At 34.6% G+C, this 26,690-nt stretch overlaps 1 protein-coding gene, 1 long non-coding RNA gene and 1 other non-coding gene across 4 annotated transcripts; 1 reads left to right on the top strand and 2 right to left on the bottom strand.

Moving 5' to 3' along the window:
• Positions 1 to 823: 823 nt before the first annotated feature.
• On the bottom strand, positions 824 to 16,528 carry LOC140749132 (clavesin-1). 2 transcript variants are annotated; one of them, XM_073082161.1, is made up of 7 exons: positions 16,205 to 16,528; positions 15,173 to 15,334; positions 4,818 to 4,912; positions 4,345 to 4,489; positions 3,006 to 3,199; positions 1,398 to 1,549; positions 824 to 1,111 (listed from the first exon to the last, which is right to left on the bottom strand). In XM_073082161.1, exons 2-7 carry the CDS (start codon positions 15,330 to 15,332, stop codon positions 949 to 951), a joined length of 909 nt encoding a protein of 302 aa, XP_072938262.1. In that variant the 5' UTR covers positions 15,333 to 15,334; positions 16,205 to 16,528; the 3' UTR covers positions 824 to 948. The 2 variants fall into 2 exon arrangements, with proteins under 2 accessions (XP_072938262.1, XP_072938263.1); XM_073082162.1 differs by lacking the exons at positions 15,173 to 15,334; positions 16,205 to 16,528 and adding an exon at positions 13,822 to 13,849 and having other exon boundaries at positions 4,818 to 4,913.
• On the bottom strand, positions 3,799 to 3,915 carry LOC140749366 (U5 spliceosomal RNA). The gene has a single exon (XR_012103092.1). It is a non-coding gene; the product is annotated as a U5 spliceosomal RNA (small nuclear RNA).
• Positions 8,778 to 10,260, top strand: LOC140749144 (uncharacterized). Its single transcript, XR_012103030.1, has 2 exons — positions 8,778 to 9,064; positions 10,072 to 10,260. It is a non-coding gene; the product is annotated as an uncharacterized LOC140749144 (long non-coding RNA).
• Positions 16,529 to 26,690: the final 10,162 nt, after the last annotated feature.

Genomic DNA, 26,690 nt, shown 5'->3' with positions numbered 1-26,690 from the left:
TTTCTAGAAACTAATCAAATTTCGCCCCTAGATATTTATCTAAAGGCTTCTACTATTTAGAAGAAGCCGTTATATTTTATAATATGGAATGAGTAAAATTCGAAAACAATTCGTATCTAAGCAGAGTAAGCATTTCATGATATTCCGATACATAGGTAGTTATTAATATTAGGTATTAGTAAGTAGGTATATACAACAATATCTGCTAACGTATGCAAACGTTTATGTTCTTGTATGATTTGCCTAACGTTATTGTTAGCAAAAGTATACTTACATGTTAATAACACGAAGAAGCGTTTGCTCCATTGTTAAAACTAAGACTAAGGCTATTGTACACAGCAGGTCACTGCGACATCGTCACGCAACGTAACGTTTTTAAGAAAAACCTTTCTGAAATAAATGTTTTGAAATAGACAGTTGTACTAAGAAGGAAGCCAATATTGTCCCATTGTTGTCCAATACGTTTTTTGTTAAAGAAAAGTATTTGGGCCAAAGTTGATCGTCCTGGCCAAGTGTAGATTGTTAGACTTTGCTATTTTTCAAAAGCAAATTGTTACACTTCACTAATCTTCTAGAACGTTATGGAGAAGTTATGCAGCTTTCCTTAGAATTTTTTTCATCATTTTGAATCCTCGATCATTATAATTCTATACCCCAATATCTTCCTATAACAGGTTTTTCAGCTTAGTGCTTAAAGTAACATCGTCTGCAACTAACTTTCAGAGTACTTTTGTGTAATTGGTAAACGATGAACTATATGTTAGGGAGGAAACAAGCTATGACCAACTAAAAGAGTTTTTTTGTCCATTACAAATAATTATAATAGTAATAAAATGTATTTTAATGACCTATCATGATAATAATTATTATATATTTAAAATTCGATACAAATCTTTTAAATATAAAATCATTTTAAAATGTATAACTAAGTAACAATCAAATATCGATTTAAATATCATTTATCTTCTTAACAACGGCGTAACCAAGGCTTCTCATGTCATCATCGAATTCTTTGTTCCGGTAATGTTTGATCTTAGTCAACCACTCCTCGAGAGACACTGCTTCCCTGTAGCCCCCGTACCGGGTAGGCAGGCATTCCGGTTCTATATACCTGAGATAGACCAAAAGTTAAATTACAGAGTTCGTGTATCAAAATGCACATGGATAAATCGATAATACTAAAATAGTGTAGCAATTGTAATGTAAAACCTCAGCGTAACTGTTTCAGTAATATATAATATTTTCTCTGTCTGCGCATAATACAGTTTCACTTAAAAATGCGATCTGCAACCCAGAAAAAATGGTTGTTATTTTTGTGGGTTGCAGCCAAACAGAATATTTTTGCATTCGAGGGTATATTTTAGGCACACTCGTAAAATGAGAATATTTTCTTTTACCTGTGTAAAGAGCTATGATCGTAGCCATGGAAGTAGAGTTTCTGCCAGATCTCGTCCGCGGGGGCCAGTCGCCTGAAGAGGTAGAAAAGAGTCTCGAATACCCTTGAGCAATTCACGATGTGGACTCCGCGTTGGTGGAGTGGAAAGGCAAACTGGAAAATATATCAATAATGTTATTAATCAAGATTTGGATTTTAATTTATCAAATCTATTTGTGGGAATATCTATAAATCCGAACATAATAATTATGTTCGGAAGAGTACGGCAACTAACATTGTGACACGAGAATTTTATATATAAAAGATTAAATTATAAAGCAAATTCGTCTTCATTTCCAAAAATTAAATAACTGAAGGCAGAGGACATAAAATCACAATAATCATGATATAAATAAATACATTTTGTATCGACCAAGTAGCAAATTTTCGATTAAATAACATAAATTCAATACACATTGATGGGGATATTGAATTAACGATATCGAGGTCACCATAAAGTTTAATTAAATTAAGAAGACATTTAAGGTGCATCGGCATAAAATGAAAGTGTTTAAATCTCACTCCATAACAGTTATGTTGTCCCGCGATAATCAACGAGAGAGTTTTCACAAAAAACTCGACATGTCTTGTGTCTGTATTGAATTCTTCGATGGTGTGCCGTAAGGGAAGAATGGTTTACCGAGTATTAATAATTACTTAAGTGAAACTCAATAATTTACATGTTCAGTGTAAGGCAGATGTACGAGGTTAACGGTAAAACTTTCACACTTGTTGGCAATTTTTAAGTCTTTAATTTGCTAGATTATTTTTCAAGAAATATTTGCTTTGTCAACACGTACATATATTGTTGGACACACTTATTGTTGTTTTACATTTCTGAACATGCGGAGATGAAAATTAAAGTAATTACTTAATTACTTAAGTTCATCTGTTCATTACAAATTTATTTAGTTAAATGCTACTAATTGTTATCTTAATCTTTATTAATTATCAATTTCAATTGTATTAAAATAATGTGTAAACATAAGATAAGTGGTTAGTGTGGGAGTCTACTTGATTTCTTCGTACATCGCTACGAATAAAAAGTACTATTTGAATCATAGAAACGCACACAACGGCATCATGAATAACGATTGAGGAAAACACAATATTTCCAGCCACAACAATGCTGACACAGGTGTCTGTGATTCATGTTCTCCTGGTACGGGTGTGTTACATTTAACCAGGTATTGCTAATTTACCTTTGTTTTTTAATTGATTTTAATTGGTAATGCCGCACTGTCGTCAGTCTCCTCCGTGTTTATAAATCAAAAAATCTCAAAAATTCTTAAATGCATAACGAATCTATAAAATGGCTTCTGTTGGCTTTCAACAATACAAAGGTGTAAAAAGACTCTTTTGTTCTCTTTTTAAGGGTGTGGTGAGGTAGACGCATATTTTTTTATACAATAGGGATTTAACCTTTTCCTTTACGTATCTAAGGGTCTAATGGCGTAAGGTATAAGTTTAGTAATATTTGAGTTTGATTACAGGATGGTCATAGTGACCCCTTCCCGTCAAATGGATTACGTGCTACTTAAATTGCATAACAGAACGAGCCATCACATACTCCCATAACGTTCATTGCTTGCATGGCAATGGATGGTGACAGCTGCCTCATATGCCTCATGGTGAGTCCTTCGCAGTCAAGCATAGCGGTGCCACCCAGAACCTGGAGTTTAGGCTGCATGATCCCCACTTCCAGAAGAAGTAGACAACCACGTATCAAGTCATCTACGTGGATAATGCTAGGATCCCACTGACCTGAAAATCAAAAAACAAGTTTTTTATGAAGAATATCATCTGTGACACGGAATGTCATAATTATTTTCTGAAGGTAGTTTAGTATTCTACCTCAGAATTAAGCTCAAAACTATCTGGTAACTTATGACGTAACCAGCCATGCGGTCAAAGTATTCGTCATTCGTCACATTGAGTAAGTAAAACAAGTGAAAAAAATGAAGTAAGAAATGCATATGACTGACATGACGGAATAGAATGAAATTAACGTAAAACATACGTAATCATTAGTCCGTCAGTCTGCCTGTCTGCCATCAGACTGAAGGACTTTAAAAGGGTTTGCGGTTCGACTCCGGCGGCCCATATGTGGGTATGATAGGGTTGATTACAGTCTTTACAGATGTCCATGAGCGGCAGCCGCAGACCCGCAGTAGCCACTTACAATCAGCCTCAATCAGATGGATTGCATGCTCGTCTGCTACCCTATTATTACTTTTGATAGAAATGCCAGAAATGGAAACATTGTACTCGTATTATAATTTATAAATTATAAAGCATAGCTTAGTAATAACTACTACTAATCTAATGATGATTGACATTTCAGAGTATTGATAGTATTTATAAGCCCTGCGGTAGCAGAGCATAAAAAAATAGAGTTAGACTCATTTGAGTGTTCCCCTCCACGGAAATCTTTAGTAAAAGGCGAAAGATTTATGCGTTTTGAAGGGAAACCAGAGTAACGAACTGAAGAAATCGGACCCTCTTATAGTTCCGCCAACAACATATCGTTAACGTGTTTCAGAATACAAGTGGTGACATCTAGTAGTAGTATACTTAAACTTTTCGGGTACAGTAAAACGGGGTCGGGTTTGAGTCGAAAACTGTGACAGTGATGGATACACACAGAATGTATAAAACTTTGACAAATTAAATTTAGTGTACTAAATTACTTTAAGAAAAATATAGTTCATGTTAGTTTAATAAATAATTGCAGTATTTTTATAACCAAAAACAGAAATTAAAGGAATATGAACGCAAACAAAGAACAAATAGCTTATAACGTCATCTATCTGTGTGTAAGTAAACGATAAAATGCCGACACGTGTCATTTGAAAGATAAATAACATCAACAAAAAGTTTTAAAATAATTAATTTCGGTAAACTCTTACCTAATCTACAAATTATAAGCCTGCCTACATCAGGCCGGTCAAAGAGAACTCCTTCAAAAACGTTTCCTAGGCGCGCCAGTCCATACCAGTAAATATCGTACCAAAGATGTGGATTTTGTTGACGAAAGGTACAATAACGTACAAGCTGAAAATAAAATATTAAAATAAAAGAAAACAGGTTGGTAGTAAAATGTAAAAGTAAGTAAGTAGATGCATCAAGATTAGTTTTTTTAATTCACTGAATACAAAGAGAGTAAGTAAGTGAGTAACCGTATTGGTAGGCGAATTGATTCAGGTGCTCAGTTTTATTTTAAGATATAAGAGATAGCACTATATGAGTGAGCGAGAAGTATTGCAAACATGAAACATATTGCAAATAATGTAGCACGTGGTGTTAGTGAATACGGTGTCACAACCTCGCAACTTAGCCAGCGGAGTCAAAAGTACTAGGCGATCATAAGAATGTGACGTACCAGTCGATGGGCTCGCGCCGGTATCGACCGCCGTGCTCGGAGGAAACGTAGTAGGAACGCGTCATCCATGCGCGGTGGATGGCACTCACCTCGTTCTGCAATGTCAATATCACAATCTCACTGTTACTTAATACCAATCGTAAGGTATAGACTGTTTCGAGTTATGATTGAATAAAAACTAGTTTCACATATTTTGATTTCGACTTCTGATATGCTTATGATACCCTCGGCCATTTTTGAAAAAGTGATTGGCAAATTAATGAATGCAAAATTTTTTTCGTGTATGATTAAGCAGGTCACAGGGTTTTAAACAGGTTTAAAAGCCTCGTAAGTTTAATGAATACAACAGGGTACAGTATATCTAATGATGTATCATAGAAATTGAAATTATAGAGGATGATATAAAATTATGTTTCCCATATTTGAAAACTCAATATTTAATTAAATAGCTTGCAAAAATATAATAACAAGAAACTCTTCTGGGGTGGGTAATTTCGGACCCTTGAAAATTGTTTTTTTGAATGTACCTGACATACTAATTAAAAATGCAAAAATTATACTCGTTTGGTTAGTTTCAACGGGTGAACCAATGCTGCTGACTATCAGTTTAGTTGATCCGTTAATAGAACCAGCTGTATCCGTTTATAAAGGAAAATAAGTACCAACTAGTAACGCGCAACCATCAATATCCTGTTTCGTACTATATTTGCTTTAGTTACTTAACTGAAATTATTTCTGCTGTAAAGTTCCGCTATTAAGTCCATATGAATTATACGTGGTATTTAGGTAATCGATTTATTAGGTGGATGTTTAATTATTTAGTTCATAAACCAGCACAGCTTTTATTCAGTAAGTATAAAGCAGAAATATTTCTGATATTGGTGCCGGCATATTCTCACCGAAAAAATAATAATCGCCGTTTTAATTATTGTCACATTAGATATTATCAGAATTACCTTTTACAACTTATAAAGTTGCAATTTTCATTAAAAATCTACGTATAACATGCGACATTAAACGTACTGTACGAGTAGACACATTTGTAAGATCTGGCGTGAAAGCATCCGTAGTTTCTATGTTTTTATGCCCAAGTATTTAGTACGTATCTAATAGTGTTCTCTACATGCAAAGACGCTGGCATGCCCCAGCTCAATTTCTATGGCCGATCGTAATGGGTTTTCTCTATGAAACCACTTTATATATATTTTTCTGAATATCTATTAAGTACTACGTGTGTTTCATTTATACATTTTTCTTTAAGAAGTTAAATTTCTTAATTAATACCTTTAAATTACCTACCTTTGACCACGTTTTAGTGTAGACGAAACACATCGGTATAATGTCATTAATTTGTCAATAGAAATCACTTAATTTCAACCTTTTACTTATCATATGCTATGTATATTATGGATGTTTATTTTTACGTAGACCAATTTGGTAAGGGGGTTTTTCAGTATGTTCTGGTTTTACCTGTTGGCGACTCCAATTAAATAACTTCGGATGAATAGTTTGCTGCTTACCTATTAGATTTAGTCAATCGTCTTTTCCGACATTCACGAGAGGTTCATGCAAATCTAGGCTGACGAAAAACAGTACATGGTTTGGTATGTAAACCGAATTATTAAACGCTCATTCCATGTGTCGCTAGAATTTTAACTTAAAATATCTACTGATTTAGCGACCGATTTCCACTGGTATCTGGTAAGGTATAGGTGCTGTTTCACATATAATACTTACTTTGTTATACTTATCTCATTACATATTGTCAATGTCAATAATGCACAACTTCTTTACAATATGCACTCCTAATATATATATTCAAGATCAACCTGTTGCTGATTTTATACGATGACACTAACTACTACGTCACTTATCAACGTATAATAAGGATTCGTTACACAGTATGGAAGCCTGGTTCTCACAGCAAAATCCACCTGTTGAGCTTCTGACGAAATTGGAGCTCGTTGGAGTTTATTTAAATTACGCTTTCTACACTCACAGCTCCACTCCTCCATGTATCGTTGCCATGAACACACACACACAAAGACAATTAAACACCCAGACCCTGAACACAAATTCATCATTCAGATACCTGTCCTGCTGAAGATCGAACCTGAAACCCTCTGCGCATTAGACCGACATGGAGACCGCTCCGCCGCGCGGGATATTCAATTATATTTATGGAAAATGATGAACACAATGTTTGGCTTACCATATATACGAGTATATGCTACTCCTAAGTTTCTCCATGTTGGCGCGAGTGATGATCGCCTCTTCACACAGAATGTAATGTAAGGTATTTAGTACGTATTTAATATTGTTCTCTACATGCGAAACGCTAGCATGCATTAGCTCATTTTCTATGGCAGATCATAATGGATTTTCTCTATAATTTCCATTATAATTTTGTTTATTTACTTACTCTTATCTCATTACTGATATTGCCAACGTCAATAATGCTCAACTTCTATACAATCTGTAACCTTGATACATATATTCAAGATCAACCTGTTGCTGATTTTGTTTGTTGAAACACTACGTCACTTATCAACGTATGCGTGGTAAGGATTCCTCTTTACACAGTATGGAAGCCTGGTGTTAACACTAAAGATCCACCTGTTGAGCTTCTGACGAACTTGTTGGAGTTTATATAAAAAAAAAAACGATTTCAGCCCCACTCCTCTGTGTCGTGGGTTCCATGGACACACAAAGACATCCGGATCCAGAACAAATCCAAGTTCAGATTCAGATCGGATTCATATTGGATTGGATTCAGTTTTAAATACTGGTATTTCGTTCATAAATAATTTATTTTTAAGTTTTTGAAATTATCAGCAGAATGTATTTAAATTGTAAAGTCTGTCACTGAATGTATGTACATTTCTTACTATTGCATGCCCACTTGATTTCTCTGTTCTAACTTGAATGGAGACGCTATTGTTATGTATTTATTCTTTAATAGTATAAATTATAAAAATATTATTTTTGTATAATACTTAAACATTAATCCAACAACAACTTCTTAACCCTTTTTGTGTTCTTTGTTGTTTTATTTATTTCATATTTTTTTGTACACAAATTCATAACAATGCAGAAGTGACAGAATTAAAGTACAAAGGATTGCTGGGACAGGAATGTGCATGCGAAAGGCAAAATTAGTGTGCAATATACTCGTATGTATAATAATATATATAAATAGCTGACCCGGCAAACGTTGTGTTGCCATATAAATAAAAAAATGTTAAGGGTGAACAACCCTTATCACTTAGAGGTATGAAAAATAGATAATAGCCGATTCTCAGACCTACTGAATATGCATATAAAATTTAGTGAAAATCGGTAAAGCCGTGTCAGAGGAGGACGGTAACTAACATTGATTTCATATATAAAAAATTCAGCTGTATATACAGGGTGAATTTTTCAAATAGGCCTTCAGGGCCAAATCCGAAACTATAAAAATTAGCGAAAAATGCTGAAAGGAGTTACGAGGCCGATTTTGATAAAAACTAAAACTGCATCATTACTCTTTTAAAATAACTTTTTACCTAGCCGGAAATCGAACGAGTTCATTTTGAAAAAAAAACACCCTCTATATTATTCCACTATCTGATAGTGTTGCTTATAAAGATCAAATTCTAGGAAGTAATGATAAATGACAAACTAAAGGAAACGCCTCAATTTTAAGAAAATACATATTTTTTCATATTAATTTGGCTGTTAAGTTCCCGCCATTAATTAATTTAAACATTTCGCGTATTAACAATTTTTTGGTCTAATATTTAAAATCGATCGAAAGCAGACGTTTTGTTGTCCAAGAATTTATATTTTTATGTTCGACTTAGTTAAGCTTATTAATAATATGTAAACTCAATTTAGTTAAGCTTATTAATAAATTAATATAATGGTCTTAACATTATAATAGATTTTCAATTTGCTATGCGAAGGCGCGGAGTTTGGTTTAATCATAGATATATTATACTAATAGATTGGCAATCCGAAAGAGTCAGAGCATAGTATACGTGTGTGTTAGAGCGAGATAGACAGGCGAGGCTATTCACGTATAGGCAGTCAGCCCAAGTCAGCCTGACGTTTATTATTGTAAAACTAAATCGCGCTTATTTTTCAATATTATTAATCAAAAACAGTTAAAACAGTGCTTACTAAAAGTGTTTGGCCATGGTTACGTGTGCTGTACCTGGATGTAACTCATCCAAGAAAGAAAACCCACAAAAATACTCATTTCACATGTAAGTACTACATTAATTGTTTAGCTGTTTAAAGGCAATATTTTACACTTATTACGAAAGTGTTATATACCAAAAGATAGGAAAAATCTTCGAAATTTATCACATAAACACTAGAAATGCACAGAAATGCAAATAAAAAAATTAATAAATACGTGAATAGTTGCTATTTCTTATCAAATTTTTGGTGTTGCGTATTGACAATATCGATAAAAAAAATTATCGATATTTCTAATTCTAAAGTATATAGTTTAAATAGGTTGCGTGCAACTTATATAAAATCTTATCCGACGTCACCTTTTTTTTATTGTTGGATTAATATTTTTTGGGCGATTTTATCTATGTAAATTTTGATAAAGTCTTGTTAAACTTATTTTTATTTTTTTTCATAGGCCAATCTATACTGACATTATAAAGAGGTAAAGTTTGTTATTTTGTTTGTTTGTTTGTAAGGGCTAATTTTCGGAAATACTGAACCGATCATGAATTTTCTTTCACAATCAGAAAATAACACTATTCAGGAGTGCTATAGGCTATATTTTATTACGATTGAACAAAAAGTCACAGGAAAATAAATATATACATCAAGTCAGCGGAAATTGGGAAAGATATGATACTTTACCGGCGTGCGCTGACTAAACTGTTCGGTATAGACGAACATGATGTTCATTAAATATTAATCCTATTGCATCGTTAAAATTCTTTAGGGTATACATTTTCAGAAGTATGGTAGGTTATTTTTTTAAACGCGGGCATTATTTATGCCCGTATGTATTTTTGAAATACATAGGATAACATGTATAGTTATTGGCTACTTACGCGAATGTAGACTTTAAATTCGTTTTAAATGTATACCGGGTGAATCGCTATTTTTATAGCTTCGAATTTGATCATGAAGGCCCATTTGACAAATTTAGCCTAATTGTTTTTGTGAATGTTAATAATAATACCTTTTTATTAATTGTTTATTTATTTTTTAATAAATATTTATAATAAAATATTTCTTGCAGGTTGTATTAAAACCAATACGTAAACTATCGTCATATGTTTATAGAAATATATCTCCAGTGCCCTGTACTTCTGCAGGTAATGTTACTGATTTGGACAATTCTCCGAGGAAGAAGATATTGAAGCGTTTAGAAGACGCTTAAATAGTAAACAATAAATAAAAAATAAAAAAATCTTATGAGTAACGTTCATAGTTTTTTTAACTCCCTTACACCTGCCAAAAGGTATGAAAACTCCATAAACTGCATCAATTTATAATACAGGTAGCAAGTAACTACTACAATTTGTTTCATAGCTACATAACTGCGCGCATTGATGTTTTTCTTTTTTTTATTTATTGGCGGTCTTCACCAGCATAATTAATCTTTAGCGATTGTATCCTCTTTAAGTCACTGACTGAACAAACTGATAAATAAATTTGTTATTGATATCTTTATTTAATCGATATCGATACATTATTAGCAGTAACACTAGCGATGCACACTTTGGCATTTCACACACACATAAATAATCAGTTTTTAGTCTCGCTTGACGTTTCATATTGCCAATCTACCCTACGTCAGTAGGATAATATATCTATGGGTTTAATACAGATTTGACAATTTGCAAGAATGACTTTTTAGGGTGAAATTCAAGTGATTACTTAACAATGAGATATAGAAAATCATATCTAATGATGAAAAGTTGTAAACAACAAAAAATAAAATAATACTATTTTTATTAAAAAATAAATATTAAAAACGGCGGCAATTTAGTTGCCAATCTATTGCTTTCCCATACTAAAGAATTATTTGATTAACCAATAAATTCTTCAATGTTTCGACTTATGTATAGTCCTAAAGAATTATACATAACTCATATGTCGTGTATAATCCTTAAGGATTAGTATCCCAATGTATGGAAAAAATATGTATTTTGTTCAAAATTTTCCTTTTCCTTTAATTTGTCACATAACATTAATTCCCAGAATTTAAACCTTATAAGTGACACTATCAGATAATGGAATAATATAGAGGCTGTATTTTTTTTTTTAAATAAACTCGTTCGATTCCCGGCGAAGGAAAAAGATATTTAAAAAAACGAATGATGCAGTTTTCGTTTTTATCAAAATCGGCCTCGTAACTCCTTTTAGCATTTTTCGCTAATCCTTATAGTTTCGGATTTAGCCCTGAAGGCCTATTTGAAAAATTCACCCTGTATGTACAGGTGAATTTTTATATATAAAATAAATGTTAGTTACCGTCCTCCTCTGACACGGCTTTACCGATCACAAAAAAACACGAAAAATCACCTTGTATACAAGATCAACCTGTTGCTGATGTTGTTTGATGAAACTACTACGTCACTTATCAACGTATGCGTCGTAAGGTTACCTCTTTACACAGTATGGAAGCCTGGTAGTCACACCAAAGATCCACCTGTTGTTCCTCTGACGAACTTGGAGCTCGTTGGAGTTTATTTAAAAAAATACGTTTCCTACCTACACTCACAACCCCACGCTAATTCCTATGTCGTGGGTGCTATGGACACACACACTAAGACGATTAAACAACCAGACAGATATCTGTCCTGCTGGAGATCGAACCTGCAACCCTTTGCGCATCAGAGCAGCATGGTGATTGCCCCGCCATACGGGTCGTCAATTATATTTATGGAAAACGATGAACACGATGTTTGGCTTACATATTTTGCTTCTAAGTTTCTCAACTTACCTCAAAATATCAAAATTGTACCTCAAAATATCTTCCGATTTAGCGAGTCCCCTGTTATCTTTGTTTTATTTCTAATAATATTATTATATAGTAATACCACAGTAATACTCACTTTGTTAGACTACTCTTATCTCATTCGCTCTTATTCCTGATTTAGTCAAGGTCAATACAACCTGTAAACCTGATACATGTACTCTTATTCATAATCAACCTGTTGCTGATTTTATTAGTTGAAACAACTACGTCACTTATCAACGTATCCGTGGTGAGGATTCCTCTTTACACAGTATGGAAGCCTGGTTCTCACACTAAAGATCCACCTGTTGTTTTTCTGACAAACTTGTTGGAGTTTATAAAAATACGATTTCTATACCGACAGCCCCACTCCTCTGTGTCGTGGGTGCCATGGACACACAAAGACGAATATATTACCATCCGGATGCAGGACAAATCCAAATTCATCATTCAGATCGGATTCTTATTGAACTTGAAACACTCTGCGCATCAGACCGGCATGGTGGCCGCTCCACCACGCGGGTCGTCAATTATATTTATGGAAAACTATGAATATGATGTTTAGCTTACCGTATATCAGCGCATCAGACCGGCATGGTGGCCGCTCCACCACGCGGGTCGTCAATTATATTTATGGAAAACGATGAATACGATGTTTAGCTTACCGTTTCTCAATGTCGTTGGCGCGAATGACGGCCTCATCTTTACACAGGATGTAATGTTAGGTATTTAGTATATATGGAAGCCTGGTTCTCACAAGAAAGAGCCACCTGTTGAGCTTCTGACAAACTTGGAGCTCGTTGGAGTTTATTTAAAATAGGCATTCTACACTCACAGCCCCGCTCTACTTCCTGTGTTGTAGGTGCCATGGACACACACAAACACGATTAAACACCTAGACCCAGAACACAAATTCATCATTGAGATACCTGTCCTGCTGAAAATCGAACCTGAAACCCTCTGCGCATCAGACCGGCATGGAGACCGCGCTGCCGCGCGGGATCGTCAATTATATTTATGGAAAACGATGAACACGATGTTTGGCTTACCATATATACGAGTATATGCTACTCCTAAGTTTCTCCATGTTGGCGCGAGTGATGATCGCCTCTTCACACAGGATGTAATGTAAGATATTTAGTAGGTATTTAATATTGTTCTCTACATGCAAAACGCTAGCATGCATCAGCTCATTTTCTATGGCAGATCATAATGGATTCTCTCTATGAAACAATTATAATTTTGTTTATTTATAGTCTCTTATCTCATTCCTGATACTGTCAACGTCAATAATGCTCAACTTCTATACAATCTGTAACCCTGATACGTATGTTCTAGACCAACCTGTTGCTGATTTTGTTTGTTGAAACACTACGTCACTTATCAACGTATGCGTGGTAAGGATTCCTCTTTACACAGTATGGAAGTCTGGTGCTCACACTAAAGATCCACCTGTTGAGCTTCTGACGAACTTGAAGCTCGTTGGAGTTTATTTAAATTACGCTTTCTACACTCACAGCCCCACCCTCCTGTGTTGTGGGTGCCATGGACATACACACAAAGACGATTAAACATCCAGACCCAGAACACAAATTCATCATTCAGATATCTTTCCTGCTGGAGATCAATACGTCAATAATGCTCAACTTCTCTACAATCTGAAGCCCTGATACATATATTCAAGATCAACCTGTTGCTGATTTTACTTGATGAAACTACTACGTCACTTTTCAACGTATGCGTGGTAAGGATTTCTCTTTACAAAGTATGGAAGCCTGGTTCTCACACCAATGATGCACCTGTTGAGCTTCTGACAAACTGGAGCTCTTTTGGAGTTTATTTAAAAATACGTTTTTTACACTACAGCCCCACTCTACTCCCAGTATCGTTGGTGGCATGAAAACTCACACGAAGACAATTAAACACCCAGACCCAGAACACAAATTCATCATCAGATATCTGTCCTGCTGGAGATCAAACCTGAAACCCTCTGCGCATTAGACCGGTATGATGTTTGGCTTACCCGTATATCATGCTCCTAAGTTTCTCAATGTTGTTGGTGCCTGTGATGGTCTCCTCTTTACACAGGATGTAATGTAATGTATTAAGTATGTATTTAATAGTGTTTTCTACATGCAAAAACGCTGGCATGCATCTGCTCATTTTCTATGGCAGATCATAATGGATTTTCTCTATGAAACCATTATAATTTTATTTATTTATATTACTCTTATCTCATTCCTGATATTGTCAACGTCATTAATGCTCAACTTCTCTACAATCTGAAACCCTGATAAATATATATTCGAGCAACCTGTTGCGTATTTTATTTGTTGGAACACTACGTCACTTATCAACGTATGAGTGGTAAGAATTCCTCTTTACATAGTATGGAAGCCTGGTTTTCACACTAAAGATCCACCTGTTGAGCTTCTGACAAACTTGTTAGGAGTTTTTATATAAAAATACGATTTCTACATTGACAGCTCCACTCCTTTGTGTCGTGGGTGCCATGGACACACAAAGACGAACACATTATCATCCGGATGCAGAAGAAATCCAAATTCATCATTCAGATCAGTTTCATATTGGATCTGGTACCCTTTGCGTATCAGACCGCCATGGTGACCGCTGCGCCATGCGGGTCATTAATTATATTTATGGAAAACGATGAACACGATGTTTGGCTTACCGTATATCTTGCTCCTTAGTTTTAAATGTTGTAGGTGCGAGTGATACACCTCTTACACCACCTCTCTCTCTCTCTCTTCTCTCTCCTCTCTCTCTCTTGTCACCTCTTTACACAGGAAGTAGTAAGGTATTTAGTACGTATTTAATACTGTTCCTTCTCTACATGCAAAAACGCTGGCATGCATCAGCTGATGTTCTGTAGCAGATTATAATGGTTTTTCTTTTTCTTTGTGAAACTATTGTAATTTTGTTTATTTAACTGCTCTTATCTTATTCCAGATATTGCCAACGTCAATAATGCTCAACTTTTCTACATTCTGAAGCCCAGGTACATATATTCAAGATCAACCTGTTGCTGATTTTATTTGATGAAACTACCACGTAGTAAGGATTCCTCTTTACACAGTATGGAAGCCTGGTTCTTACACTAAAGATCCACCTGTTGAGCTTCTGACAAACCTGTTAGATAGAGTTTACTTAAAATATGATTTTATACACTCACAGCCCCACTGCTCTGTGTCGTGGATGCCATGGACACACAAACGAATACAATAACAAGCAGACCCATAACACATCCAACTTCATCATTCAGAACAGACTCTCCGGAACGCGGCCGTTAATTCTAATTTAGTCTCTATGAAAAATTTAAATTTCTATGAAAAATAATGAAACATGTTTTGCTTACCGTATATCATGCTCCTAAGTTTCTCAATGTTGTTGGCGCGAGTGATGGCCTCCTCTTTACACAGGACGTAAGCCTCGTCCACACATTCGGGATCCATGTGTCGATCCAGTTCTGCTTCAAATTTCTCGGAAAGACAGCATCTCTCAATAATTGATATCATAACAGGAATAAAGATTTTTTATAAGATTGTATTAACAAATGAGACTGTAGTCCACCCGATAGTAAGCGGTTCTTGCTAGATGAAGATTCTTGAAAAAGAAGTTTTTGAGCAGGGCCGGATTTAGAGGTCTAGAGGCCTTGGGGCAACCCAAGTGGAGGCCCCCTGGCCCCAAATTATTTTCCGAATAAAATGAACAATTTTTTCAGTTGAGTTTTTCAGTAAATATTTTATTGTGAAAGATTCTTCTAGTATTGATGTTTGTACAAAGTACTGTAGATAAAGGTAAAACAGCGAAAAAAAATATCAAAGGAAGAGATATTGTTTTTACAAGTGTTTACTAGTCGGAATTAAAAAAAAATCCGATGTCTCTATTGTGTGGGCCCCTCTATTGTGGAGGCCCCGGGGCCGCCGCCCCGGTTGCCCTCCCTTAAATCCGGCCCTGTTCTTGAGGGATGGAATATAACTACAAATTTTAATGTTGTTAGTAAATAAGTTTTGTAAAAAATCAAAGTCTCAAAATTGTCATTACGATTGTTTGATTGTTTGTCATTATGCTTGTTTTCGTTATTCTGTATACTGTGGGAAAAATCGCACGGGTCGGCTAGTTTAGTAAAAACTAGTAACGTGCATGAAATCTATGCATCTACGAAATTCTGATAACTAGTTAGTAACATTTGGTTTTAAGAAACGACAGAGTTTAGCATCCTATATGTACATTATTTGTTTATTAACAGATTGTGGTATATTTATCATAATATCAATATGTAGAAATTAAATATTTTAAACTATAGGAAAAGAAAATATCTATGCAGGTAATATAAGTATTTAAGTACAGTACTATTGTTACAAAATCGAGACCCAGATCTACTCACGTTTCGCAGTCTATTCGTTCGCTTAATGGACCCTATTTTACGTTATAAGGTCTATAAACAATTGGTATCTCCTTTCAAATCTCTCCTGTTACTATAAAATCAGTAAGGAACTGTTTACCAAAACTTGAAATCACTAATGCATGTTTCACACAAGCCCACGATAATTTTTACACTATCTCCACATTTAATCCTGATTTAACAAATATTTCAAAAATATAAGTTTTTTTTATTTAACATTGAACACTATTTGAACTTGACTTGTATGTTCGCGGCGGCGCGTGCGCATTGTAAATCGCCTAGAACTATACTCATAATGCACAACCAGTGCAACTGCGGTCAAAGCACTACTATTACTATGTATTGAGAACTTCGATCACTAATAAGAACAGTGATCGAAGATTGAGAAGTATAATATTTAACACAGTCTATGATTTAAATTAAACGGTTAATTAAAATTGTATTCTATTCATACTCCCAAAGATCATCCCAAAGTCATATTTTATCACATTAATAATTTCAAAGTATCCTTAATACTATCGAGGGGTAATTAAATCAGATTTTCTTATTACTTATTCAATACGTAATTGAATTCGATGAATATAAATGAATTTAACTCAACAAAAAATTAAAAAATACCATGTGTATACTTTACTACAATTATTTACATTAATTTCATAAAAATATAATTATGTTAAATCGTTTGGATAAGCATCATTAATGACAAATATGCTTACATATACAAGATCTAATGAAATATTTATATTACCTACTTTTTGGTTAATATACATAAATAGTAGCAATGTACCTAAATGTAATTATTAGGGTGTGAAAATAGGCTCTATCGATGCATGACATCGGAGAAATACAGTTAATGCAATCGTCCAAGGCAGTACCAGGCTCGAATTGTTTCTTACAAAACTATTAATTAGTAATAATAGATTGAAAGAACGTAGTATTTAGATTTTTCCTGGAATATTTAAATTTTGCGTAGAGATGCCAGATGTCGCGCAAATTCTGTGTTAGGCAATCTTTTTATTAGGTCATAATTTTACGAGAATCTATATTTATCAAAATGAAATACGACGTAATCAAAACTCCCGTATCTTTCCTCTTTCAGATGGGGTTGACCTGACATCACATGGAAATCCTACTTGACATGCCGGCCTGTGGCGCGTGACTTTTTAAAACTTAAAACTTTTAATTTTGACATCACTATGTTGCAAAGGTGGTACGCTTGCAATGGAGTGAAGAGATAGACCCCAAATACAATTTTATGTTGTATCTCTGGTCAGTACCTAGTAGATTCATATTTGCAATTTCAAATAAAATTTGATTATAATATAATGAGGCAACTATAAATGTAACAAAAATGTGCTTTCTACAATATGTCAACAGAAGCTAAGCGGTCGTTAACCGATAAACCTTGAAAAGTAGAAAGCAATAGCGATGTAAAACATGTACTTTCATACTATTTCTATATACAAATTACTACTTTCGCAGTGTTTCTTGGTACCTTTCTAGCTTCATCCTTGGCCCCTCCAGCATCTACCGTCCCTTTCAAGCGAATCCGTAAGAATGGCTACGCACCTGTGATCAGTTTCAGGAAGAACCCCTTGGAATTGGTTAGAGATGCCCATAGGAACCAGTGACTACTTAGGTACTGCCTTTAGGTCTGCGTGCTCATTTACTACTTAGATCTTTTAACTAGAGAATTATTACAAAAAAAAATACTGCTGAAAAATATAGCCATGTCACTCCCGCAACTTAAACGAATCTACTCCTCATATGTTGAAATCCATTAAGCATAATCTAAGATAGGTATACACAGTAAAATGATGCGTAACTGTATTAAACGCCTGCGACATTATTGAAGCCATGTTTATATAGATACCTGTTTCCGTATAGTAAAATTCAAAATTTGGCAAATATAATTAAAAAATTAATGTTAATTAATAGTAAATGTGAAGTTTACTTTTAGACTTACTACTCAACCTATGTACCGCACCAAATTGACAAGCAACAGTTGTATCATAATTATGTGTTCATTTCTTAACTTATTGACATTCCGATGAAAGCTATACATTTATTCATTTTCATTTGTTTTCATTCTAAATGACAATTGAAGTTATTTTCAAATACATATATCATTGTAGCCAAAGTATCAATCAAATTTTAAAAGCCAAAATTTAACGAATGTTACCTTAAGTGCTGATAATGTTATTAAAATTCTTAATACGAAGTATTTAAAATTGTTTTTATACTCAAGCAAAATTTTAATGACGGCCTAAAGAACAAAATTAAACTGTAGAATCAGTGAAATTCATTTTTCATAATAATAAAATAAATTCGCAGAATTAATTCTTAATTTTTTTTAGGGTATAATGTTACTTGGCAATCCATCTTAAAATAAATATTTATTTTACTTTTTTCTTTCAAAAATAGCCCTATAAACAAATTTGAGTTAGATTTTTAAAGCGTAGTCTGCAAAAGAAACAAAATAAGCAAGCGATTGTTGTGATTGTCCCTATTAAACCCGCACAAGAACTTGATCTGGTACCAGTAGCACATAAATGAAAACAAGTTGACTGAGTGTTGAATCACGATAGAATGAAACACACATATTGTCTATTTCATTCGCTCTGCGTCATTGTCGATTATTTCACTTACACGTAGCATGAGTAAGTGGGATGCAACATTTACATGGGGCGGAGCTTATGGTCACGATCGGGTGTTTCACTAAATCGTAATATGAGTAAGTGAGATGCAACATTTGCATGGGGGCGGAGCTTTTTGTCTCAATCGAGTGTTTCACTTATTCATTATATGAGTAAATGAGATACCATATCGGCGTAAGATTTATGAGGATAGCCTAAGTGCAACAGGGACAAAACATTCCGTACGCTATCCCTTTTTAATGATTCCCTGTTTCATGGAACATTATCGTCTGCTGTTTCATTCATCACTCAGAAATGGCGGGAGAAAATGTGGATGCAATATATTTAGGAAAGTCACTTAATTTTCCGAAATATGAGAATAATAATAATATGCATTTTATAACATCTATATACTAAAAACTTAAAATTACTTTATACAGATACATACCTATACATTAAGAAAAATATATATGGAATTTAAATTAAATATGCGTGTACTAATCTATGTTTGCGTGTGGTATCATTTTTTTAAATTCTCTGTCATGATACTATTGCTGCTATTACCGTGCTGTCACCCATTCTGGGTGAAATCATCATACTACTACATCATCATACTGAAAAATTATCGATAGGAAGGTTTGTAGGTATCATTCTATTTCCAGACCTGTCTAATAAATAATGTTATTTTTGAAGAAATGTACGAAGTAATAACATGTGTTCTTGTCTTAAAATAGTTAAAAATATAAAATGTTACTCGGCATTTAATTTCAATTTTTAAAATGTGATACAAAAAATTGGTTAAGAGCTGAGACTGATTAAGTATTACGAACGGGCGTACATGTTTTACATAAAATCTGAATATCGGGATCGCAGAATGCGCCTGCAGCGGAAGTAATGGCAAATTGCACTGAGCGACAGCGGAGCTCGATTGCCTGCTATTCATGAAAAGGGCCTAGCAACCAGGGCTGCTATTAAAAATAATAGAATGAGTAAACCTACAAAATACATTTGTTTCGTATAGAAATTTTTGCTTCTATTAAAAACATCTGAACGAAAATTAATGAATTAAATAAATTCATGATACTTTGCTTTTGACAAATATTTTTTGGAATTTTGACTTTTATACCCGTTACCTAACGTAAAAGATACCTAAGTAGGTATAACAAAAAATATCAAAATAACCACCTTAAGGCAATAATTTTGATATTTATTGTTTAATTGAGCAACAGATGCAGTGCATATATTATAAAGATAATTTGTAGGGAATGGCGATAACAAATTTAATAATAAGTTACCTATATTTCTATCGATTCTTATCTATACTAGATCCCGATATCATCCAAAATAAGATGGTAATAATTCCTAGTCCTAAATAGATTTGTTCTATACAAATTATTGATTTATAAAGTAACTTAGCTACATAAACATTGTTAATGCCTATAATTACCTAACACTCACACGAGCCTTGTGTAGAAGAGATTTTCACTAAAAATGTAAATTAATAAATAAATAAAGTACGAAACATATAAATATTTGAATATAACATGCTTATTAATTATTTGATAGATCTCTTTGTAATTCTTTGCTTAATTAGATAACATAAGGATATAATTCTGAAAACTAAGGTCACAATTATTTTGAGCCAAATGTCAAATGTGCCAATCCTGTCTCGCACCATCGAGGTAACGTTAGCAAAATGGAGTCGTACCAGCTAATAGCAGCACGTCTGGATCGTAGGACTTAACGATTTCCACCTAGATTTACTGGAAAAACTGTAACCTGTTAAAGAGAAGTTACCTGTAGGACTACCATGAGTTTACAAAAGTATTACTCGCTAGCAACTGCGTAAAATAAATGTATGAAAAATTGTACAGCGGCTCTGGTGGTTACTCGTAGAACTAAAATCCGTAGTGACGTAACTCGATACGTAAAAAACCTATCGAAATCAAATCGCTAGCGAATTTCATTATGATCTATTGCCATACAAATTCGGTCCCATGAGTCATTAATTTGACAGACGTTGTCAAGAAATACCGTAACGATAGTAGTTATGTTATTCACTAGCAAAATGACAATAGTTTTCTATTTACCATTTCTATAGTGGCGTTTCTATGCCAACTCATGGTAATGCTACTGTATAGTTCTAGTATCACATCTAGTAGGTACTTACATATATAGTTTTGAGTTCATATTCTAATTTTTGTTTTTTTAAAGTATATCAGCATATCAGCATTGTAAGATTATTTAACTGTTCATTTAAAAAGGTAAACAAGATTGTAAAACGAAAAACTTATGGTACACACATCGCATCTTAGGTGGGTTTTTATATAGTTAGGTACTTAGTATTTATTGTATTTTATAATGAAAGGTAATGTAACATTTCCGATTAGGACATTCCATCAGAACGAAAAAAACATGCCCTTAAGCGTAACTACCGGTGATTCCTTCTAAAATATCCAATCTTAGTGGAATAGTCATCTGTCACAGTCAATTATTGTAACATAATAATCAAAATTGTATTAAAGTTGTTACATTACCGATTAATTTTGAAGGGAGACTATTTATGTGTAAATATGTCTAACGCTATGTCATAAAAGAAAGCTTATTATTATGAGCTGAAAAGCTATAAAATTAACATAGTTGCTTGTATTAAAATAAATTTCTCGTTCCGTGCAATATAATTTAACAGCCGATAAATGTTGCAATTTGGTTTTAGAGAAATTAATGGCCTGGCAATTTCAGCACCCATTCGTTATTTCGTTTGCCAATTAGTTATTTCGTTTTAGCTCTGAATTCGGCGTCAGGCTATTCTATTTTTTTACCCTTAAAGAAGCAAACATGCAGTCCATTGGGTAGTAAGTGACCATAGCCCCTTTTTTTTGACGAGGGGGAAACCTTCAAAAGGTACCCGATGCCGAGGGAGCGACGACGGGTTATGTGGGACTATTACCGCACTAAAACCCCCCCGGTGACCGTCCTCAGCGCTGCGTAGATGACTCCGGGATCTTCAAAGGAGTAAACCAAACCGGAGTAAGTGACCACAGCCCCTATGGGCATCTGTAGTCAACTTAGGGTAAAATTTGAGTCGTATCTGTGGTTGGTCACAGATGCGTTGCTTCCCTTGGTTAAATTAGAAATATTCGGATAACTAGGTCTTCTTTCATACAAGTGAAAAATAGTAATCCGTAAGTACGTAATCCTGATTCTCGTTAGTCATGCAATTTTATTATTAAGTATTATTTTTCTTAGATGCTAAAGATAAGAAGTAGGTAATAATCGCAAAATGAGTGTAAGATACCATCTGAACCTTATTGACATGAATTTACAACAATAGCTAATTATGTACCTATTTTTAAAACATAAGCATGAAATGACTCATAATATGACTTCAAGTTACTAACGCCACACAGTAACAGTCAAAGACCATAATTAAGGTAAGTACGTTACTGTCCCACTGCTGGGCACGGATCTCCTTCCAGAATGAGAAGGATTAGGCCATAGTCCACCGCGCTGACCAAGTGCATATTGGTAGATTTCACATACCTTTAAAAGTCTTTTTTCCTCAGGAATCCAAGTTTCCTCAAGATGTTTTCCTTCACCTTTTAAGCAAGTGAAAATGATAACCTTTGAAAAATCAGAGGCGTGTATGGGATTTGAACCTCGGACCCTTCGATCACGTGGCTGAGTTTCTTTAACACTAGGCTATCACTGCAAATATTTTGCGCGAGAAACAAGAAGTCTATAAGAATATGACGTAATTATTTTATTATAACAACTATTTATTCATGTGAGTAGCCCTAAATCTAACACGAAGTGGGTCGCGAGCACGATTAGACAGATATCAAAATCATTAATTTAGATTTCTCATCCGGTTCTTGAGCTTTGTTTTTTCGTCTGTGTGTATGTCCACGTCACAGGAAAAATCTGAGTGTGGGTCTGCAAAAAGCATCATGAGATAATATGAAAACCACGGCAGTGAAACCACAAATATTGACACCTCCATAAAAGAGTAATCTCACTAGACAACACGTAATTCACTGTTTCGAAAAGTCCAAAACCAATCACATCTCGCTAATTTAGTTTTCGATATAAAGTACAGTGAAAGCAGTGTTTGCGCAACGTTTTGTGCAACAGAGTGCAACGACTAGACAGCTGTCAATTGAATCGCAGATTGTTTGCATAAACACTGATTGCGACTATGGCGACACTTCGCATGTCGCATAGGTGATGCGGTGGCGTCATTAAAATGTGTTTGTCATTAATGTGTGTCATTAAAATGTGTCATTAAAAGATTGTTCTAACAAAATCGCTAACACGTCGTCTACACTAAACCGTTATAACCGTGGCCTTACGTTGGACCAACAAAATTACTTTATTAGGAAGTATGATATGGGAGACACTACTTATCTATGGCGTTCCAACTAAGTCCTCTGGAGCAGCAACGCATTTGCAGCCGACCTCAAGAAGGATTCTCTTTTCTGGGCTCGGCCGCAGACATCCTTGTACGACACTAACCATCACGTGGATTGCGTGCTCGTCACATGCACATATTCTTTCTTATATACAGTAGCCACTTTAAATTTATCATATACCTACCTAATTATGACCCAAGTATATTTTTATGACATAATTAGCAAGAATGTCTCCTATTATCTACCGCTACCCCCGAGGACGAAGCTGGAACGTCTCGGAATGTATGTCTCCTTTACTGCACTCTTCAAACCAGAACTAGGCAGCGCTTAACACTTCTATTATTAGGCAGAAATAAGTGTGGCAGTGGTGCTGCCGGAGTCGAACCATAAAGGGTTCTACCGCCTTCAAATCGTATCCGATTATTGAAACAATAACGAGAGAAAAAACCACCACGGAACGCAGTTTAAACCAATTTAATGATTCAAGAAGATATAGGTCTGTGGATTCAAGTGTATGCAGTTTACGCCGAAGGCAAGAACGAGACCATTTTGTAAAACTGATAATCGACTATAATGTCAATGTCAGTAAGCGATCTTAAACTTTGACTTTTGCCTTTAACATCAAAACTGGGTTTATAAGTATCGAAATAAACACAACGTACTTCGGAGGAATTTTGATGCAATACTTTACTCGAAACAAATTGTATTCTAAATTACCGTAGGGACTCTAGGGGGTATCTAGATAACAAACTGGACTAATTGTAGTTGCATGCGGATAATCGGCTAATTCAATACATTTTACTGTTAGCATCGATGGTGGACGATTTAGCTGCAATTCGAAAGCTAGATGTAGCGATGAAACGCTACATTCCTCACTTTTAGGCGTTTGATACACGACGTAAAAACGCGATTTTGCGTCAATGCGATCGTCAAAACGTTCGTTTTCGATACTGTGACCAAACGCAATAAGTCGCTAAGATGACGCAATAAGACGCAATAAGCCGCCGATGCTGAAAGTAGACAGTCTGCTGCCATACTTACGGCTACTTCGTCGCGGTTGACAGTCTGGATAATCGTTAATACTTACCAATAACTGAGGTCCCGATAATCGAGTTCCTGCTGTATTTCTCAATATTAATTAGCTCTTGTGAGTCTAATCATGGACGACGACAGAGTTGACGCAACCATTCCGTTGTTGAATGATAATGGGTTTGCAATGCAGTCGCATTGAGTGCAAATGTTGCATTGTTTAGCATGTTCGAGCCTTCATTTAATGGCTTATTCCAATTGCCTTATATAACAGTGCATGCTATGAGCAATAAGATAGCAAGTATTGTTTTCTAAGCAAGCCAAATGTAGTTACTCTATATTACGTCCAAGCCCAAGCAATTTGTTGGTGAGTGATCTTAATACGAGTATGATCGGCTGTGGGCCATTAAGTACTGTTTGATCATAGGTATCTCTCTTTTCCGTCAGCACCACAATTATATATCCGCACTGGTACAATGTATGCTTGTGCCTGATAGTTACAACTAGGGAGGCCTGGAGAATACTTTAGATAATAGAGTAGAGTGGAGAAGTTGTTGCTTAGTGACAACTCGTATCTAAGAGATACGACGGCTTCACGCTTGTTTGCAATAAGTACTTACGAAAGTGCATGAGATATAGACACCCAATCACGCATCCAACTTGCGATCGCATCAAACGTTCTTAACCATGCATTATTATAATCTAGAGAAGCGGTGAAGTTTTGTCGTTATATTAAAAAGTAAAAAAAAATGTTGGGCCATACGAATGAGCTGAGGACCCTCTGTTTCTAAGAATCACCCTTAAATAGGATGTAATAATAACATAATGTCAGGTCGATATGCAATACATGCGTAAGTTGCAAGTTTGTGTCATTCCTATGAGCAACAAAGTAATCTTTGTTGGCAGTAGAACAATGCAGATAATGCAATAATGATACACACGGCATCCGCTATACATTAAGTGGCATTTGCTGCTGTTTTAAAAGAGGTGTTTCATATTGAAATACAATCTTAAAATTATTGTGAATAACATGCTTCTTATGTTTGCATGTAGTGAACGGGTCATTAACACCAGGATGGACCAAAAAGGTTGGTAGGTACTTATTCAAAAGGTTCTTAAAACATATTTGTGGAAAATATGTTTTCCATATGTTATTCCTAGATTTTCGAGATGAAATATCCTTTCACTCTAAAGTGGTATATATGCGTGTGAAAGTTCTGCTAAGACTGTTAGCCGTTACTAACATTAGTCCATAAACTCCATAAAGACGATTGAAAATTGTAAAAACTCATTTTTATGTTTTGGTATCATGCAAAAGCATGCTTAGCATTTCGATACCTTAATTCGCAAATCAGCCAACTCCACTTTTTGTCCACGTTTTTTTTTGTTTTTTGTTTATTTATTTTGATTTTGTTGAACGCCATTTACTATCAAAATAAATAAAAAAAACATTTTGAGTGGGCTGAATTGCGAATTAAGGTATCGATTTGCAACCTTATTTGTAAATAAGGCTTTTGTATAAAACGCTATAACGTACTAGGAGTGCATATAATATAACATGTAAGTATATATCATTATGTCGTTGAGTGGTTGTCAAAGGTCCGAGTCAAGGGGAATGACGGTGGTCGAGGTGAGCGGTCGATGCTATGTAAAATTGTTACACAACGATCATATTACTTGATTGTTTATGGCGATGTAAGCTCGTTTCTGTATTTTATATTCGTGTTATATATTTACTGACGTAAAGTAAAATTATAATATATTTGTAAATAAAGTAAAGGCTATGGTAAATTGAATCAACAGATAAAACAATATATCCACATATTTAGAAAGCCGAAAAAAAAACACTTTTTTTTAATTATTAAGAAAATCCTAAATGCTACTTAAGAAAACAATCTCCATCAGTTGCAAAAGAGTGTTCGATATTATTTTATTTTAACTGTAATAATTGTCAATACTATTATATAAGAAATATCATAATTTGGTTTTTATATAGATAGGTACATGTTTTGCAAAGTTCAACCTTTATTTCGAATAAAAACTTTGACCTCTACAAAAGTCATTACTTCCGAATAATACGTAATTAACATGTTATTAATCATTTTATCAATGCCCATTCAATGTACATGAATGCAAAATCGGCTTTGTTTGCAGTTTTGGTGAGATCGGCCTCACCACAAATTGGTTGACTGCGGAATTATATGGTTTACATTTTTTCTAGCATATGACTGTTATATTGCGAAGTAAATTGAGGAGATTTATTATTTGAAGCGTGCTTTTAAAATAAATAAGAGTTTCATCTTTATATTTAAATCGCAGAAGTGGCTCCTATCGAAGTCTTTATATATTTGAGTTACGAGTAGGTACTTATATCTAGTGTCAGTTAATGAC

The sequence above is a fragment of the Epargyreus clarus genome, unplaced genomic scaffold, assembly GCF_041222505.1.
Source record: "Epargyreus clarus isolate Ecla_fem2 unplaced genomic scaffold, WU_Ecla_fem_2.2 ptg000017l, whole genome shotgun sequence".
NCBI lineage: Eukaryota > Metazoa > Arthropoda > Insecta > Lepidoptera > Hesperiidae > Epargyreus > Epargyreus clarus.
The sequence above is the reverse complement of the archived record's forward strand: the minus strand, read 5'-3'. Positions and strand labels throughout refer to the sequence as shown.

What these genes read in the sequence shown, in the direction of transcription:
- LOC140749132 (XM_073082161.1), bottom strand. Translation starts at nt 15,332, where the DNA reads ATGATATCAATTATTGAGAGATGCTGTCTTTCCGAGAAATTTGAAGCA. An exon ending in ACTTAGGAGCATGATATACG is followed by an intron (nt 4,913 to 15,172) that starts GTAAGCAAAACA and finishes TTGACATTGCAG; the next exon opens with AACGAGGTGAGTGCCATCCA. An exon ending in CGGCGCGAGCCCATCGACTG is followed by an intron (nt 4,490 to 4,817) that starts GTACGTCACATT and finishes TTTTATTTTCAG; the next exon opens with CTTGTACGTTATTGTACCTT.